This window comes from Myzus persicae, unplaced genomic scaffold, assembly GCF_001856785.1.
Source record: "Myzus persicae strain clone G006 unplaced genomic scaffold, MPER_G0061.0, whole genome shotgun sequence".
NCBI lineage: Eukaryota > Metazoa > Arthropoda > Insecta > Hemiptera > Aphididae > Myzus > Myzus persicae.
The window spans coordinates 156,588-176,119 of NW_019101416.1; the positions used below are offsets into that span (position 1 = coordinate 156,588).

At 32.0% G+C, this 19,532-nt stretch overlaps 1 protein-coding gene across 6 annotated transcripts in view; it reads left to right on the forward strand.

Annotated features, from left to right (window-relative positions):
• The window catches only part of LOC111029000 (aryl hydrocarbon receptor protein 1), a 54,886-nt gene extending 41,480 nt beyond the window's left edge, over nucleotides 1-13,406 (forward strand). For 5 of the 6 annotated variants that reach the window (XM_022307807.1, XM_022307811.1, XM_022307808.1 and 2 more), the window contains exons 4-12: nucleotides 2,139-2,254; nucleotides 2,333-2,422; nucleotides 5,759-5,980; nucleotides 6,160-6,350; nucleotides 7,418-7,524; nucleotides 8,510-8,651; nucleotides 8,950-9,483; nucleotides 10,483-11,574; nucleotides 12,319-13,406. In XM_022307807.1, coding sequence (XP_022163499.1) covers nucleotides 2,139-2,254; nucleotides 2,333-2,422; nucleotides 5,759-5,980; nucleotides 6,160-6,350; nucleotides 7,418-7,524; nucleotides 8,510-8,651; nucleotides 8,950-9,483; nucleotides 10,483-11,574; nucleotides 12,319-12,643 — 2,819 coding nt within the window. In that variant the 3' untranslated portion in view covers nucleotides 12,644-13,406. The remainder of the gene's footprint in view (nucleotides 1-2,138; nucleotides 2,255-2,332; nucleotides 2,423-5,758; nucleotides 5,981-6,159; nucleotides 6,351-7,417; nucleotides 7,525-8,509; nucleotides 8,652-8,949; nucleotides 9,484-10,482; nucleotides 11,575-12,318) is intronic. The other variant, XM_022307813.1, reaches the window with a different exon arrangement.
• The last annotated feature ends 6,126 nt before the right edge of the window (nucleotides 13,407-19,532 follow it).

Consider the following 19,532-nt stretch of genomic DNA (forward strand, 5'->3'; position numbering starts at 1 on the left):
TGATCTATTTATGTCACTTTACAAACGGGTTGCAGGTCTCACGGTGAGAAAAGCAATTCCATCGCCACCGCCCCTACCCTCCCCCCCACATTACGCACGCTAAAGTTTCCCTGAAAAACTCCATCGGCGTAGGTATAATGTTCGTACACGTAAGGAGTATATAGGTAGTTACTTCGGTATAAGTTTTATAAAAATCGTACGTCACGGGCAAAGTTTATGAATCCGGTTTTTATTACATACAGAATCATGGTTTTTTTTTATAATTTATTTTTTATGTGTATATAATATAATATATACGTACAACTGATAATTCATAAATAATAAAACATTCATACCATCCAGGCAAAGACCGCTGTGTACACAATAATAAATAATTTTCGTCCGGTTAATTAAAGCAAAACCACTGAAAGACCGTCGGGATAAAAAGGACAAGCAAATGTGTAGAAGAGAGTAAGTGAGAGGGAGATGGGGAACAGGATGAAAAGGGTATGCATACAGACCGAAGAGTTAGAGGTAATAAACTAGGCTCGTTAGTTGTCGTTTTAAGGTGGGGCGCCGATGGGTTACGATTTGTTTGGGATGTAAATAAGCCATCACCAGCGGGCGGCCGATAATTTTTATCATTATTTATTTATTTGTCTTTTCGTTATTTATTTACTATATGGATTTATTGCGCAAAGCACACACCGCGCGATTTGCTTTTTTCAGGGTTCTTTTTTTAACGAACATGGCGCTCCAACGAAGAGAAAAAAAAATGCAATAGATCACTTATTATTTATTTTTCATAAAAACCAAAAAAAAATTTACATATTCCCACGCCTAATTCTAATGATTTTACAGCTAAAAAAAAATAAAATCAAACATTTCTAATGCCTCGAATAAAGACACTTAACATACTAAAATATCTACATACGAAAATAGTTTTATTATTTCACTCAAATTCAATAATATTTTATTTAATGGCTTTCGAAAGAAACCTCATATCTAAAAAAAAAAAACACTAAAAATAGTTACTGTCTTTCCAACGCAGATCTTCAAACGATATTTTTAGTTTTACATAAGTTACAAGTTAAAACCTCTAACACATGTTAATATTTTTCAATCGATAATGTAACCTGGATAATAAATAGGTATAGTAAAAATAAAAAATTTACCGATTTGAAAAATGTTGGAGGTACGATAAGAAATTTCAAAATTCTATATTATTACTTACTATAGTAGGCACAATTTAGTCATGTAGATGTGGTATAGAACATAAATATATTAACACTCATAAAATTTAAAGTTTTTGTGAACCATTCTACCAGGCGAGATTGTTACGATTTTTAATTGTTGGCTATAATGTTTAGTAACTTGAATGATTTAAATCAGAGTACCTATTACCTAAAAAAAAAAAAAACAATAACGAATACATAAAATGCACAAACGGAATAATGTTCCTGGCTATTTTATAACGTCATGCCTCGAGTAATCTGGATAATTTTGACATTGGTATGCAAATTATCGACTAGTATTACTATAGCAGTTAACTTAAAACACATGACAAAGAATAGATTTATACTCGTTTCGATTTTATTAGGGTTAAACAGCAAGGAAATCATAGAAAATCTGATTAAAATGTTTATGTTGTGAATACCGGTTTTAAATTTGTATTCTATACGTTCGTATTATTTATACAAAATAAATCTCGATAAATATGTATATTGGGCAATTCGCCAAATAACATTTTATAATGGTTTCAATTAACATTTTGTGTAATTCGTGATATAAAGTTACGATATGAAGTTCTATGGTGTTACATTGAAGATCGAACCAGCTTAACCTGCACGTAGTCTAATCTTTATGTGTATGTATATGTGTAGTATATAGGTACTGAACGAAATAAAAATGTTGTATTTATGCAGGACTTATTTAAATTTCGAATAAAATGTTATAGCAACGACATATTCTATAGCTAATGATACCACGCGTGCATGTGTAAGCGTTGGAGTATAGATAAATATCAGTTTCAAATTGAATCATCACACGAGGGTGTACTTACTAAAATAATAGGTAGTCGTTATACGGATGACTGACATAATTTCTGCTACTCATGGTGTGATTAATAGCATTATAATGTTTTATTTTTTTCTTTACAGTTACTATGCACAAGTCCAAAGAAGAACAAGCCAATGTTACCAGCTCCCAGTACCAGCGTTCCAGGACGTGCCCGGAGCCACATCATTTGTACTTGGACGGAGATATGTTCCTACAAGTGAATAATTAAATACGAAATTTAATCGTGACAATACAAAAAGATTCTAATATAAATTCTAATTATTATTTCATACAGGCATTAAACGGATTTTTGGTGATGCTCACTTGTGACGGGGAAGTTTTCTTTGCTACACATACCATAGAAAATTACCTTGGCTTCCACCAGGTAACTTAAACTTATTGGACTTTTTAAATATATACATATATATAATGTATATTAAGTCTATGTTTCTGTTAATTTTGAAAAACGTACCTATGTTTCATCTATTAATATAATTGTGTTAAGTTTAATATCTGTTTGATTTTAATCAACTCTTAATTTCAACCATATTATAGTGAAAATACATTAAAAGCCGATCATCGATAGATTTATTAAAAATGTTGGTATAAACATGTGTAATGAAAATTGAAAGTAGTAATAGGTACCTACATAATATTATAGTAACATTTCAACAGCTGCATCTGTACTCCGTATACACGTGGGTACAATATAATGGGTCATGCAGATGTATTCTAACAAAAAAAAATAATTCCTACCTATACATATACATTTATATACGCATATATCATACCATATATTATTTCAATATATACCTACTCGTATGTGGCTATGTGTATAAAAGACACTTTCATTGTTATTGTTATTTTAATTATGTTTTATTATGGTACTAATTTTTAACTGACAAATTAATTGAACATTTATACCACATATGTAGACAACATTTGTATACAAAGCAATATTATTAAAGCATAACTTTCGTCAAACAAGAGACCCTCAGGTATATACAATAAAATGTATATTATAAGCTAAATGTATTTGTGTCAGTTGAAATTTTAAAATTACGACTTTTCAAATCTACTAATGGTCATTTATAAAAGACACAAATATTGGACATAAATATCAGGAAATAATATTATTACCTAACAACAATAATAAACATCTTTAATGAAACAAATTATTATCATACACAATAATTTATAATTTATATTGTCTTTAAATACATTCCCTTCTGATTTGGATGGATTATAACAGGAAGTCAAACGTTCGTCGATATTATGTTACGGACTATGGTTATATATTTGCAGACATTTACATAAGTATAAAATAACAATAAAATAGATATTTTCAACTTCACAAAATTATTTTTAAATAATAATAAATAGGCCAACTCACTATCATTTACACGACAACTGACGCACCAAGTTTCCTAATAATCACTGTCGATTGAGCCGATTTAAAGATTACGTTAGCCGGTTGTAGAATATTTAAATTAGTTATTGTATAATATATAGCTATAAAAAGTAAAATATTTTTATACTGATATCAGATATATTTGTTACAAGGCGATTAAAGTCTGACGGTGAGAATTATTTACATAAGAAAACGTCGAATTCCGTCCCTTTTAAAGGTTGAATTAGATAAATAATAAAGTTTAAGTACGTAATATACTACAGTAAACGATGATCCATTATTTCATGTCTTAGACATCTAACAGCCAAACTACACCACATTGGTAAGAAATATTGAATAAAGCTTTAAAAACATTCGTGTTAAGGTGAACAATAATATTTTGTAATATTTGTCATTTATTTAGGTACCTATAGCATTTTTTTTAAATTAATTAATTTTAAATCTTAATTTTTTGTAACATGATTAGTTACTTTTATAAAAAATGAGCTTGCTACCAGTTTTTACGACCCTTGAAATAAATAATAGTCATCAAAGTATTTATTTATTTTTAAACGACCTTTTCAATGAATAAAAACAATTCTAATGTCTTAAGCTTCACTTTGATTATTCTTTAACTGCCAATTATTTTTATTATGAGATAAACTTACAATGTATTTATTTTTGTCAACACAATAAATAAATATAATAACTTTATAATGTTTAAGGTATATAATACACTATTATAATCTATAACAACAATAATTTTGAACAGACCACCTTTTGATAGAACCCTTCACAATAGAATTCATTTTATTTAATCAAAACAATAATAGAACTATCAATTCAAAATTTGAATAAACCATAATAAGGTTGCATTATATGCATTAAATACGCTAACGTCCAACAAGGTAATTACTCGGTTTATCCTATTTATGCTGGTTATAATATTCTAGTCAAGCATAACAATATTGTACACCTAATATTTTTTTTTATTGCAATGATAATTCAGTTATAAAAATAATGTGAGCTATTATTAAATAATATTTCTCCAAAAAAAAATATAGAAATTGTATAAACAAAAATGAAAGAAGTTGTAGATTATTAATCACATACTAGCTAACATAGTAAAATAGATTAAATGAAACGTGTTTGAATAATAATATCAATGTTCGTGTTATAAACTAGTTAACGAAAATATAGACATTTGATTGCATTTTCAAAAACTGTTGATCCACTTTTCTACAAGTTACAAATATTTAAATTGAAATTAACTTACAATTATAAAAAAAAATATAATTGAACACATATCAATATTTTTTTGAATATTGTCATTGATTTTTAATTATGCTAAAACCTAATAAAAATTTTGGAAGTTATTCACAGATCTATATCTTATTTTTCCTCGATATAAATAAGAGGTGGGAGTAACCAAAGGGAAATATTAGAGAACATAGCGTGGTTAGTGAACCATGTTTCCTGTAACAGTGTGCGCATTTGAATATTATCCCGGTAATTATTAATACTCACAGTTCCAATTGTAATACTTTCTACTTTTTGGTATAAATACATAAAGGTACAAAATATCATTTTTATTAGTTATTATTTTTATAACTTAAGTGAGCCTACACAAATATGAATATGTATATGAATTAAAATGAATATGCATGACGGCCGTGTTAAAAACCTATTCTACTAACCTACCGCATAATAATTAATGCGCGATAAATAAAAAACAAAACCTCCCCCAAAAAATCTATGAACTATTAACATTTTTTTTAAATAAAAACTTATAGTTAACAGGAAATAATCATAAACTCGTCACCAAAAAAGCAGTCTCCATTTATTTACTACAAATTTAATGCCGTACCTTGTGGTACATTATGTGTGTAAAAATATCAATTACCCATATGTTTTAAAGTCTGATTCTTCAACCACAATAATATAATATGGTTAAACAACCAACTCCGTATAGTGCTGTCTATACTATAATGATGAATAAGCAATGGAATTGTCTATGAAATACAAAAAAATAATTGTATATTTAAGTGTTTATTTACTCTGGTTTTTACTAAAAAAAAAAGTCAAGAGTATAAAAATACAAAAATTTAGTTAATGAAATTTTTTACTTTTGTTCAATGGTTTTATTCACAATTACTTCAAATGCGTCAATAATGGCATTTATAATTCGATTTTAAAGTGATAGTTTAGACGTCGGCGCTCTTTTTCAAGATTGCCTTGTTATTGTTGTCGTCGTCGTCGTCGTCGTATATTATGTATATGTTCTTATCATAATGCTATTATAAAGCTATATTGTCTGGTTTGATTTCACAGTCCGACATCGTTCACCAGTCAGTCTACGAACTAGTGCATTCTGAGGACCGAGAAGAGTTGCAGAGACAGCTCATGTGGAATTCGGCCATACCCACGGAACCGGGGTCGCCGTCTCCGTCCATCACATTGCACGAGGCCTTGCACCCGGATAACGGCCGTCTGTTGCAGCGTAGTTTCACCATCCGTTTCCGGTGTCTGTTGGACAACACTTCCGGTTTTTTGGTAAAATAAAATTACAACAACGACAATAATAATAATGAATAACATTTAATATTATATTATAATATAACATATTAATACAATTACTGTAATTATGTGCAGCCCAATTTGTTCGTGTCTTCCTCATTTGTGCAATAATACGATAATAATAAATGCGACTATTTTTTTTGTTTTGTGGATAGAGACTGGACGTCCGCGGACGGATCAAAGTAATTCATGGCCAAAACCGCAAGTCAGACGAACCACCACCATTGGGCCTTTTCGCGCTATGCACGCCCTTCGGCCCGCCGTCTTTACTTGAAATACCGCACAAGGAAGTCATGTTTAAGAGTAAACATAAGCTAGATCTCAGCCTAGTGTCTATGGACCAAAGGTTTGTGTTATCTATATTAATTTTCTATTGTTTAATTTTGACATAGGTAGGTAAATTTAATTTAAATATTTAAAAATTCAAATTATTTCATACCTCATTATTTTATTTTGTGTATTTGTTGTATGCAGTCATGCAGATATACTTATTCTGATATGTTATATTATACATTATTCAATTCAATTTCAAAGCCACAAATTATTTGCATAATTTAAATAATTATTTAGTATCAAACGGACATAATATTATTTCAATATTCTATTACCTATACATAGATTGTTTTAACGGCTGTTAACATTCATTATCGTTTTGAAAATATTTGATAACATAATTCAGAGTTATGAAAATTAAGAAACAAAGTTATTTTAACTATATTTTATTGTTGCCATTTAGTGAGTTCTTTAGTTTTATGATTGACAATTTAGACATATTATATAGGTGCATTTTAGATTATAAGCGGAGCAGCTCCGTGTGATTGAAACATTTTATTTGCTGTAATACGCAAAATAACAGAAGCAAAAAATTACACTCCTTTTAAAATCTTAAAGCTGAAAAAAAGAAATGTTTAGGCAAAACTACATATCATAGATCTTAAAAATCGATTTTGTATTTTTGTTGTTATCCAAAAATGTTGATAGTATTATGTACCTAATTAAACTAAAATAATTCAAAAGATTTGTAAAACAACTATTTTCCTAGTGGCAAATATCGCCGAGGGTATTGTTTATTAAAAATAATAAAAAAAAATTCTGAAGAATTAACATTTTTACTAAATAACTACATTAGTATTTTGTAACATACCTACTATAATTTTTGGCACTTTTGATCTCCACTTACAGAAATTTTAAATTTTCTACATTTCCCATTTTTTATTCGATTTCTATTTTGGATTTCATTCTGAAAAGTTTGAAAACTTAGCAGTTAAAAAATATCAAAAAAACATTGTCATGACTTTTTTATAATTGTTTAAAGTTTAAAAACACTAATACATTGTGAGATAATAGAATTTCGTAATACCACAGTATATAATTAATCATAAACACACAATTGAACATGCAATTTTTTTTCAGAGGCAAGTTATTATTAGGTTACTGCGATTCCGAACTCGCTAATATGGGAGGATACGACTTAGTCCATTATGATGATTTAGCGTACGTGGCGAGCGCCCATCAAGAACGTAAGTGTTTTTATATTATATATATTATGTACATCAATACTTCTTATAATATCATACTGTATCTCACATAATCACCCACAATCTTAGCTTATAATTATTATAGGTAGGTACACTATAGTTCTCGCGTAGGTAATAAAAATGTAATCTCAGTCCAGTTGCCTTATTATAATTTATAACAAATATATTTTATGATATATATTGATGGGTATAGTATGTAGCATTCGCGATTCGTCATTTTTATTATACTATTATTACTTTTAACTTACACGATTTTATGTTTAAATAAGTTATCAACAAATATGTTAAGTGATTAACATGTTTTTTCTGGCCCGTTATATTAAATTTACTTTTATAATATTGTAGAATCAATGTCAGATCTATAAGCGGGATATGTATCGCTTGCCATTTCCTTACCTTTAAGTAAACTTTGAATGTAATAATGTAGGTAATACGTAGGTATTAGTTACTATTAAATATACATCAAAGTATTTAAAAATAATAATAAAAATACCAACAACAGTAATATTATGTCAGTTTTTCAGAAATTAAATGCTTTAAAATTATCTGATAACTTAATAGAAGCTTCCTAAAAAAATTGTTACATGTATAGGTTAGGTTAGTTTGTTTGGTTACACACAGTTAGGTAACTATTTTTTACACTGGTGGTATAATTAACATATTAACTTATCTTATCCTATAGGTTCAAAAATAAATATTCAAATTCATAATGAATATTTAATTATAAAGATTATAAGTTTATCACAGAATCGCGCTATTATGCTACCTACATAGTACTATCAAAAATAAAATTCCCAGGCCCGATTAAATGTTGGGTTACATTTTTATATTCATTACAGTCGAATATACAAATTTAAAAGAGTTAAATCTTTTTAAAAAAAAATATACATTTAAAAAGCTGGTATAATAATTGCATTAACTTTAGATGTTTATTTATAAAAACTTGTCCATCGTTTTTTTTTTTTAGTGTTGAAGACTGGAGCATCAGGAATGATTGCCTATAGGGTGCAGACCAAACCGGGCACGTGGCAATGGCTACAGACTAGTTCCAGACTGGTTTATAAAAACTCGAAACCTGACTTTGTGATTGGCACGCACAGACCTTTAATGTAAGTATCTATGCCTGAACTAATAATAAGGATGTATCCTCTGACCAGCAAGAGGACACACCGATTTTGCACATCCCCCTGCATCACCCTGCCATCGAAACGGATTCCCCTACGGCAGCGTGAAACGTGAGGGGATGAGCAGAAGAACCGATTTTCTTCGGTTCGTCGCATGTTTTCTCTCACTGAACAGAGTATAGGCGTGAACCCCATAAGTCACGGACGCCACGCCTATATTGAACAGCGGACCAACAGTGTATATTATAATACAGCATCGATTTTTCTGGTCCCCCGTATACAGGGAAGAAGAAGGCCGCGATCTGTTGGGCAAGCGGACCATGGACTTCAAGGTCAGTTACTTGGACGCGGGACTGACGAATAGCTACTTCAGCGACTCGGAACAACTGTCCGGCACGTTGACGACGTCCACCACCGCGGCGTCCACCGCCGGTGCCGGCACAACCGGGTCGGCCGGTCAAACGCAACCGTCGCAGCCTAGACGCCGGTACAAAACGCACCTACGCGACTTTCTGTCAACGTGCCGGACGAAGCGGAAACTGTCAGCGAGCACCGCGACACCGGCACCGACGGTGGCCGCCACCGTGGCCGTCGATTATCCGACGGCTGTCCAGGCGCCTTCGGTGCCCACCGCCCCGCCGCCGACCGCGGACGTCCTTTACACAAACCTAAACACGGCGGCGCTGTACTCGGCCGGACCGTACAACGGGGCAGTAGTCGCTGATAACGGTGGATACCACCAGACGAATTTCCATCAGACCCTCTACGATACTCGAATACCGTACCTGACGGCCACTGACAACCTGTTCCAGTATAGGTAAAATATAATGTTTAGTAATAATTGAGTTTCTAAAAAAAAAAAATTGTATACCATACATTGTGTATAAATTATTTCATTTATCTATTAATTTAAACCATACCTTTACCTATATAGCATTGTAAAACGAACTTTACAGTTATGTCGAGATGTATACGATAAACCTATATAGTAGGAATATTATCTATAGGTACAAGGTAATTCGCTAAAGCACGCTCACTCCCTCCTCTCTTTATACATTAATAATTTTATTCAAATTCTGATTTTTAAATGTTATAATACACCTTAAAGCTCCATGTTTTTTAATACTTATACCTATTCTTGTATAATTTAAGGATTAGAATAGTTTTTCAAAAAATAAAATCATTTTTACCGTTTATGAGAAAATTTTTATTTAAAATATTTGAGAATTTAAATAAAAATTTGAACGAATAGTTTTTACAGAGTTAATTAACTTTGTGTACCTACTAAAAGATAATATTATGTCGATGATAATAGGTTTGAAAGATATAGGGTCTATAGTTTAAAAACTTGAGTAATTAATAATAGTTTATTAACATTTTGTAATTTGTAAAAATGTCTTAAGTGTAATAAGAACTTGACTATATATTAAATATATTTTATATTCTACGTAAAATCATTATTCAGGACTATTACCCTTAATACACAAACTTTAATAATTCAAAAGCTATTCATTCTAAACTTAATTTAGGCACACCAAAATTAATTTACTTATAGTCATAACTAAATCAATAGTAGAAACGAAGGGTTCTCACTAGAAAAAAGTACATTTGTATTGTGACGGACCACTCATTAAATTGCACAACAAAATTTACAAGCTTTTAAAAATATACTACTTAAGTATACTTATAACTTAAAACAATCAGAATTCGAATTAATTTAGTATCAAAGGATAAAAGGGGCTGAACATGCTTAGTGAATTTTATTAAGCATTCTTATTCCTCATTATTGTACAACATACGTTATTTAATTTTGTAGGCCTTTGGGCAACTATTACACTGAATACCACACACCGGCCACTACACCATACATGGGCAATGGGTTTTTGGACATAAGTCCCAGGGGACCAGTGCAGTGTGGTCTGCCCACATACGATCAACTGACCACAGTAACGACGGCGACTGTCGGTGGCAGAGAATGCGGCGACAAGCTGTACGGATCGCCACCAGTAGTGTCGATGGATCATCACCAACAACAGCAGCAGCACCTACACCACCATCACCACCACCACCAACAGCAACAGCAGCAACAGCAACAACAGAGCGGCGAAGACAACATAGGAAAATGTCATATGGACACCTCCACGGCCGCCGCCGCCGGTCTACCGTACCTGGTGCCATTGTGCGACGTTCAGTTCCGCACGAAGAGCTCCTCGCCACCGGTGCCGAATGGTCTGAAAATCGAAGACTCGAAATCCGAATACGGAATGCAATCGTCTGATTCGGACGTCCCCAGGCAAACGGTACTCATGTGGGGCACGTGTGTTGGGGACTCTTCGTCGTCGTCGCCGCCCAATCAATCGCCGGGCGGCGGCGGCAACGGTATTAATAATAGTAACGGAGGCGGCGGCGGCGGCGTTGGCGGCGGTGTTAACGGCAATGGCAGTGGAACGGGAGGAGGTGGTGCTGGTTGTGCTAACGGTGGTGCTGGTGGTGGTGCCAGCGTTACTGGAAATGTAGGTAATGGTAGTGCCGGTGGCGACGGTGGTGGTGATCCGAGGACGTCACCGCAGATCAACGGCCATCCACCGTCGCCGTACGTACAGCGGAAGAAAATGTCACCACCCGCGCCGCAACAGCCACCAACCGGAAGTCCGTCCGACCAACTTTGCAAGTCGCATCTACAAACGGACATGCCAGATACACCGCCTAGCCCGACGGCGGCGGCCGCAGCAGCGGCAGCCGCGTATGCTAACCACCATCACTACCATCACCAAAACCAGTATCATCACCACCATCATCATCATCAGCAGCATCATCTGACCGGGGGCCCTGAGGTATGGACACCCCCGCACGCGCACCCACCACCACCACCTCCACCGCACCACTTCTATGCTTATCACCACCACCAGTGAGTGTTTTTATTTTTGAGCACAAACGTGCGCAATGCGATCGAATCCAAAAATCAAATCATTTTCTTTATATATTCTAAACATGAAAAAACCAGAAACAATTTTGTAAGCAAACATGCGTTTTTAATTTTTAAATAACAATACTTTTTCTAGAAATTAATTGTTTTTAGTTTTCTAATCCGATCGCGCTGCGCATAAATCATGCTTTACCGCAATTATACGATCATTGAACACTAAACAGTAAATACTAAATATTATGCATTTATACAATGCCAATAAATGGATATAGCTTATAATAGTTTACAGAATATAATTAAACTTTAAAGTAATACAAATCAACAACAACAACAAATGTTAAGCTAATTCATACAAAGACATTTCCAGAGTAATATTAGTCTTAAATGTACATCATAAATATTATGTACACATAATTGTATTTATAATAATTATGATTTCGATACTCAAACTTGGATCTTATTTTGTCGAATGTTTAAACGAAAAAGCGGTATGTCTTAAACTAACAAAAAACGTGCTTGTCAAGTTCAGAATAATAAACCGTGTAAAAACTATCTAAAAAAACTAAGTTCAAGTACCTTTTATTTAATCGAATGGGTATACAGCACGTAAAATAATGTATCGCATATCATAATATAGTTATTAGTTACAGACGGTAGAGAGATGACCAAAAACTCGTGCGTAACATTAATTGCGACAATGACCACGTCGATTTGTATTGATTTCAGCAGCAACAGCAGCAACAACAACAACAACAACAACAACAACAACAACAACAACACCACCATCACCACCACCTCCACCACCAACAGCAGCAACAACAACAACAGCAGCAGCAACAGCAGCAGCACCAGCAACAGCAGCAGCAGCAGCAGCAGCATGGTCGATGCTTATCATCACGATCCGTACCACCACAACAACTACTATCATCTGTACAATCACACTGCTCACCACCAAACCGCTGTAATGCCGGCGCCGGCGCAGTACCCGAGTCCGTCTCAGTCCCGGCTAAATCACAGGACTGCAGTCCTCTGTTGTCCATCTCGGAGGTGACCAACACGCTGTTAAACCAGTGATTACCTGCATTAACCGAAATGCGCGACCGGCCGGCTCGTTCAATAACATAATATAAATACATTATATGCTGTTTGTCATACGTCATGTAGGTATAGCCGTATAGGTAACTAAATTGTCTATATTTAAAAGTTCTCAAGGCGTATTCATGAAATACATAGCTTATCGACTATTATACTCCACTTGGCTCGTATTTAGACGAAAAGTTTTTCGTTTTTTTTTGTAAGGAGAGTTTTTTATTGCTCGACGAGTGATATTATCACCGGGGGGCAACGATAAGTACTTATCATATTATTTACGGCGATTAAAACGGGTTTCCTACACTCTACATGACGTAGGTACACCTCTATTATAATATCGATATCGTCGTTGGTCGATTTTATTTTTACTAATATAAAATATTATATTATTATGTACCTACTAAATGATATCATTATGAAAATAATTTCTAACTTTATATTTCTCTCCAGACTTTTGCTCGTCTATTTTAATAATATGTAATTCATTGCACAAAAACTGATTTTTATCAAAACATGTTTTCGTAAACCACTCCCTTATATTATATTTAAAACTTTTATGTTTGTCATCGTAAATTCGATTTATTTTAGTTTTATGGTTTGTTTCTGTGATACGAATAGGCTACAATAATAATATTATAATTTTTGTGAAAATCTATTCGAGCTGTGTTTTGTAGACGTAACCTAGTTTGTATTTTTACAGTAATAATTATTTTCGATTGCTTCGACGTGTAAAGTTTTTTCTTATCGGACAGATCATACGATTATACATTATAATATATACATGTATACTGTATACATTACATTGCTTGTAAAAATATTGTATACATAATTTACCTATCTATTGAATCTTCTCAATTTATTTATTTGTAATATTTTCTTTTTTTGTTATTTTTGACCCATTTGTAATTTATTTTTGTAAATAATTATTTATTATAAATTATTATTAATTTAAAATTACCAAAGACTATTATTTTATACAATTATTATTGCGTTCGATTAAGTTTCGTATACATTAAGCAATTGCGTTTAAAATACCAAATTTATATCATTGTCAATTTCTTTAAATTGATTATAATCCCGTATACATATAAATTGCTATTGAAAAAACACATTTGTCCTGGCACCATAATATTAACAAAATACTACCAACTTATTTTCAGCAATCTAGTACGTTATTTTTCAAAAACTTCAACAAAAAAAAGTAAAAAGATGCCAACGGCACGTAGTGTTCCCAAGCGGTCACCCATCCAAGTACTAACTACGCCCGACGTTGCTTAACTTCAGTGATCGGACGAGAACTGGTGTATTCAACGTGGTATGGTCGTTGGCGGAGATGTTTGAGTATTTTTTTTTATTTAAATGTCAAATTGATCAACATTTTTCATTTTGTTCATTCAATAGAATAAATTTGGTATCATTTTTGATACATCATTGTATGATACAAAATATAACAGTACAGTATGTAGACATTTCAAGTACTCACGAATAATATTTATAATTTATAATGTGTTTATGTATTTTTTTGGTTACAACAAATAACCAATATGAACTGTTTATGAGGAACATTGTTATAATTTTTCAATCTTTAGCTATAAAAACTTTTTATAGCTAAAGAATTAAAAACTGAACATTTTATATACATTTTTAAACTAATATAATGACTATGTCATTATACAGAATACCTAGCTCAAAAGCAATGACACATTGAATCTGTCAAAATATTCACTGATAAAAACACAAAATTTAAAATATATCTTTTATGATTTCAGGCCACAAACATTTTGAAATGTAAATATAAAATATAAGTTAAAATGTCAAATAATGCAATTACTTATGGATTTCACTATTTTTTTAAATAAAATTAGCAATGACATTTATAATATTAGGAGTGTGTCTTTTACTGATGGTAGACCATTTATATTTGATACCTACAGGGTACCAATAATTCTTACCGGGCAAACCGATATTTTCTATTTTTAGGCCACTTTTCAATAAGGCCTTTACTAGTTATTAACAACATCATTTTAATATCATCTAACTTTTATTCTGTGCTAACAATCTAACATCAACATAATTTAAATTTTTGTTTTAAAATGTTTTTGTCCAATCAACTTAAAACCAATAACCAGCCCATAATCCATGAAATAATAGATTTAATAGATACATTATTTTTTAATATTAATTTAATTTAATAATCAATTTTTATTATTTATACCAATATTAATTGAGAAATTCAACATTTAAATAAAATCAAATACAAAAGGCTTTCCGCCAACGACCATACCACGTTGAATACACCAGTTCTCGTCCGATCACTGAAGTAAAGCAACGTCGGGCGTAGTTAGTACTTGGATGGGTGACCGCTTGGGAACACTACGTGCCGTTGGCATTTTTATTTAATTTTTCGTGAAACATTCATATTTCCAAATGCCAATGGACCAAGAACTTTTTGTAGCAACCTCAATAATTTATTTTAATTAAAATAAATGCTTTTTTAAATTATTAGTTACGTTATAGTTCTATATAGTATTATGCTCAAAATAAAACAAAAAAATCCAGTCATTTATTACTTATCAGTAATAGCTAACATAGGTTTATTTGTCTGTGTCATTAAAATTGTACCATTGATATTTTGTAAAATCATAAAAATATTTATTGCTGTCTAAGATAACTTAAATATAAAATATAATAACGTGTAATAAAGGCACACAAATATATTAAATATTATGTATATAAATATGATACATTTTATAATATATATTTTTCATCATAATATAATATAATAAATACTCAATAGACCATTAATCATATTTAAAAAATTTAAACTAAAATAATAATATACAGATACGACGTTATACAATTATATAGTTATATACTTATATGTATCCTATAGGCTTTATAAAGTCAAAGGTCACATTGTAACCAAACCCTATAGCCTGTGGAATATTTACGGAAGCAGATTGCAGAAATACATTATATTGGTATATTACCATAATAATAATTGTAATTCAAATAAGTATTTAATTATTAACTGAGCAATATCTATATTTTGTATTTCTGACTATATAATAATACACTACGGGGTTCATTTGAGTGATATATTATAAAACTCTGGACGATGACACGACACACGAGTGTAACAAATGAACTATGAAGATAGTGTAGAATTAAATACGAATTTGAGGCAAAGATACTCTACATGTGCGACGTGCGTGTATGCGGCAAGACGTTAAATTAAATCTCTCGCGTGTACTGTTTTAGTACGTCGTATATCTCAAAAACTGCAGACAATTAAAAATCCATCATTTTACTCGGATCACGGCAGTTTGCAATATCTCCGACAAGTCCAACGCCGTTTTGTATTTGACACGGACACAAGTACACAACCGAATGATTATAGTTATTATAACACTATTCGCTAGCTAAAATATAGCAACCATGGAAGAGTTGACTACAAAATAAGTACACGATATCGAATAACGATTTTATTCATAAAATTAAAATTCGAATAACGGAATCAGAAAATCATCGAAAGACATTACGAACGCGCGTCCTACCAACTCTATAGAATACCCAAGTTCCTACCATGCATGCTGTATATTAAATACGGGTATTGCAGTGGAGACATTTTGAGATAAATAAATAATAATATTATGTCATAATGGAAGTTATCTAGATGACGATGAATCGTAATAATTATTGTCAATTTCGTACTTACAATGCGATACCTATCACTTATGTAATGACTAATGGTATATTCCGATATTCGGTTCTAAGATGACAGAAAAAGTCTTGACTACAGTTACGGGTTCTTAACCCTCTTAGGACGTGATACCTGGCACCTGCATGTGTTGTCTCCGTCTTACAAGTGCGTAACATAGCAAATTGTACACTCGACAGAACACGTGTAGCTCCGTTAATTTAAAAATTAAAGTGAATTGACCTCTTATAAAATCTAAAGGTAAGATTATTATCTAGGCAATCGCATAGGCTTTTTATTATATTTTTATTTTAACGCGAGTTATAAGTATTTTAAGATGTATAAAAAGAGGTCAATTCGCACTAATTTTTAAACTAACGGAGCTACACGTGTTCTGCTGAGCGTAAAATTTGCAATATTACGCAATTGTAAGACAGAGACAACACATGCAGGTATCACGTCCCCTTAATGAAAATCGGACAGTAAAATTGTACGGGTACATGTAAATTCCGCCCAAAAATGTTATGCATTTTTCAATCACACATAGTCCAATCATATTATTGTACTTATACCTATTTGCAGTATGGCTATGATCAACATTTTGTTCAGTGATGCTTGTAGTTTCACCAAAGGTTTTCACAAAAGCATTGCAGCAAGTTTTAATTATACATCGCCATCTTGTTAACCCAGAAGCAAAAGGTCTATTTACTTTATGAAAATTTAAAATCGTCTAATACCAAAAGTATATTTCCACATTCTGATTCGATAAATTGAGCTGCCACTATACCTAGGTATCTGCGTATAAGACTCAGGAACGTATATTGAACATAAAAACATCATAATTCTAAACGAAACTCAGGTGATTCAAACAATTAATAATATTTCTATCTGACATTTCCAATCATTAGATCCACGATAATATAGTAAAAGGTGATAAGATATGACAATATGACATGATTGACGATTTTCGTCTGAGACGATTGTTCCTTGTTCGAAATTTGGACTTCCAAATACTATATAACACGCCGCGTCGCGAACAGTACGGGGACGGGAATGCTTAGTTTAAAAATATTTATTTTGCTGGGCGAAATTTACAAACACATTTTTGTACTTGTACGTTTTTTCAGGCGGAATTTACCATAGACCTTATTTTTACCTGTTCATTTCGGGCGGAATTTACAACCTCTCAGTTGTACCGCCCGACGTGCAGCGTATATCAAAAGAGAAACTGACGACATTATAAATGCCTTCAACGCCTCAAGAGTCTATATAATTTATATCCCAGCGCCAATTGCGACAATGGTATCAATTGTCAATAGTTTTATTTTAACGAGTTAAATTGTTTTTGACAGGTTTTGTTCTTAAATAAAAGTACTGGAAAAGCTAAAGATTTTAAACTTTAAAACAAGGTTCCTCATAGTTAAGTAGTTCACGCTGAAGCTAAGAATCTAAAAAATATTATTGAAATTTTATGACCGAATTCGTACTTGATCAAGTTGACCAACCATTTAGTATAAACGAAATTCAATAAAAAAATTGACTTAAAAAATTTAATTTCATACATTTTTTACGATTGTTTTGATTTATACCCAGTATTTGATGTACCTATTCATAAATAGATAATCATAATATAAGCACGAGTGTCGAGTATGCCTTATTAGAGCACCTACTCATTTGGATTATTTATCTAAATTTGTAATTAGAAAACTAGAACTTGTATCTAATAAAATATTAGACTCACCGATGCTACTTGGAAATCACAACAAAAGTATTTTAAAACTTAAGACATTTTTCATTTTGTTCTATTCGTAATATTTTTCAGTTCATATTATCTACGATCCTACTACCTAGTACCTATAATTTTTTACAATCTATATATTATAGAGGTTTCGTACTATTGTGTATCGTAGTATGTGTTTGTGATATCGGAAATCGCAATAATTATAGTTTGTACCTACTACCTTCGAGAAACCAATAAACTTCATTGATTTTTTAAAATATTTTTACAAGTTCAAAATCTCCAATACATTTGCTTAAAATATGTACTGTTATATGATCTGAGTTATAACATTAATAAATATATTATGTTTATAAGTTTATAACTTATAAGATTATAACCAACTGTTAACATCAAACATTTCTCAATTCTCAAAATATATTTGTCAACGATTCGATCTTAACGATTACAACAGCGTCATCTGTTGTTGTTATTTTCAACTTTTGACGAGCGGGTGAAAAACGAGAGCCACCCGTGTCGCTGCATTATTTCTCCACTAGATAACTCTGCTATGTACGTTTTTTTTCAATATTCAGCTGATACCTACGTATCCGTCTTTCAAGCTAACTGACTCGGTGTTCGCGGCTAATTATACAGTGGAATTAAGGCGGTTCACACCACAATTATAGATGTACTCGTAAGTCGTGATATGTATCTATGAAAATAATATAAATACTCAATATCAATAATTTTGAGGTTCTAAAAATCACACAGGTGACAGACAATACCTTTTCGTTTTTTCGTGTAGTGTTACGTATACAACGTACCTAGGGGCCAGTAGATAGTAACAAAATATTGATAATATGGTACCAACGGTAAGTACCTACTTACTAACCACGGGTAGATTCTGTCAACTGTAATTTAGGAGTTTTCCCTGTGGGCCAGTTCTTCAAATAGCTATTTTAAAATAGTATTTTATGTCAACAAAATTATGATGTAATTTAAAATTTTTTCGATGATATATTTTTTTGCATAGGTACCAAACAAGTTGTCGCTTTTAATAAAAATTATTTTAAATCAATTTTGCAAGTGGGTCATTGTAATGGATGGAGTATTTTAGTTGAATATCAATTCAATATTTCAATGTTATAATATTATTGTAAACGAACAACCATACTAAGCGGAGACGGTATGTCAGCCAATTTATAATATAGATTCTATATTATTATAATAACATTTTAAAATTACGCCTCGGACCTGGAATCCGACCGAATGAATCATGAACATGGGAACATTAGGAACAATAAGAACGATAGGAACATTATAAGGAACGGAGCCATGGAGCCGACCCCGTTGATACGCCTCTGCTGGGTACTCTGTATAATTTTACTTTTTTCCCTTCCTATAAATACTTTTATTTTTATTCCTTTT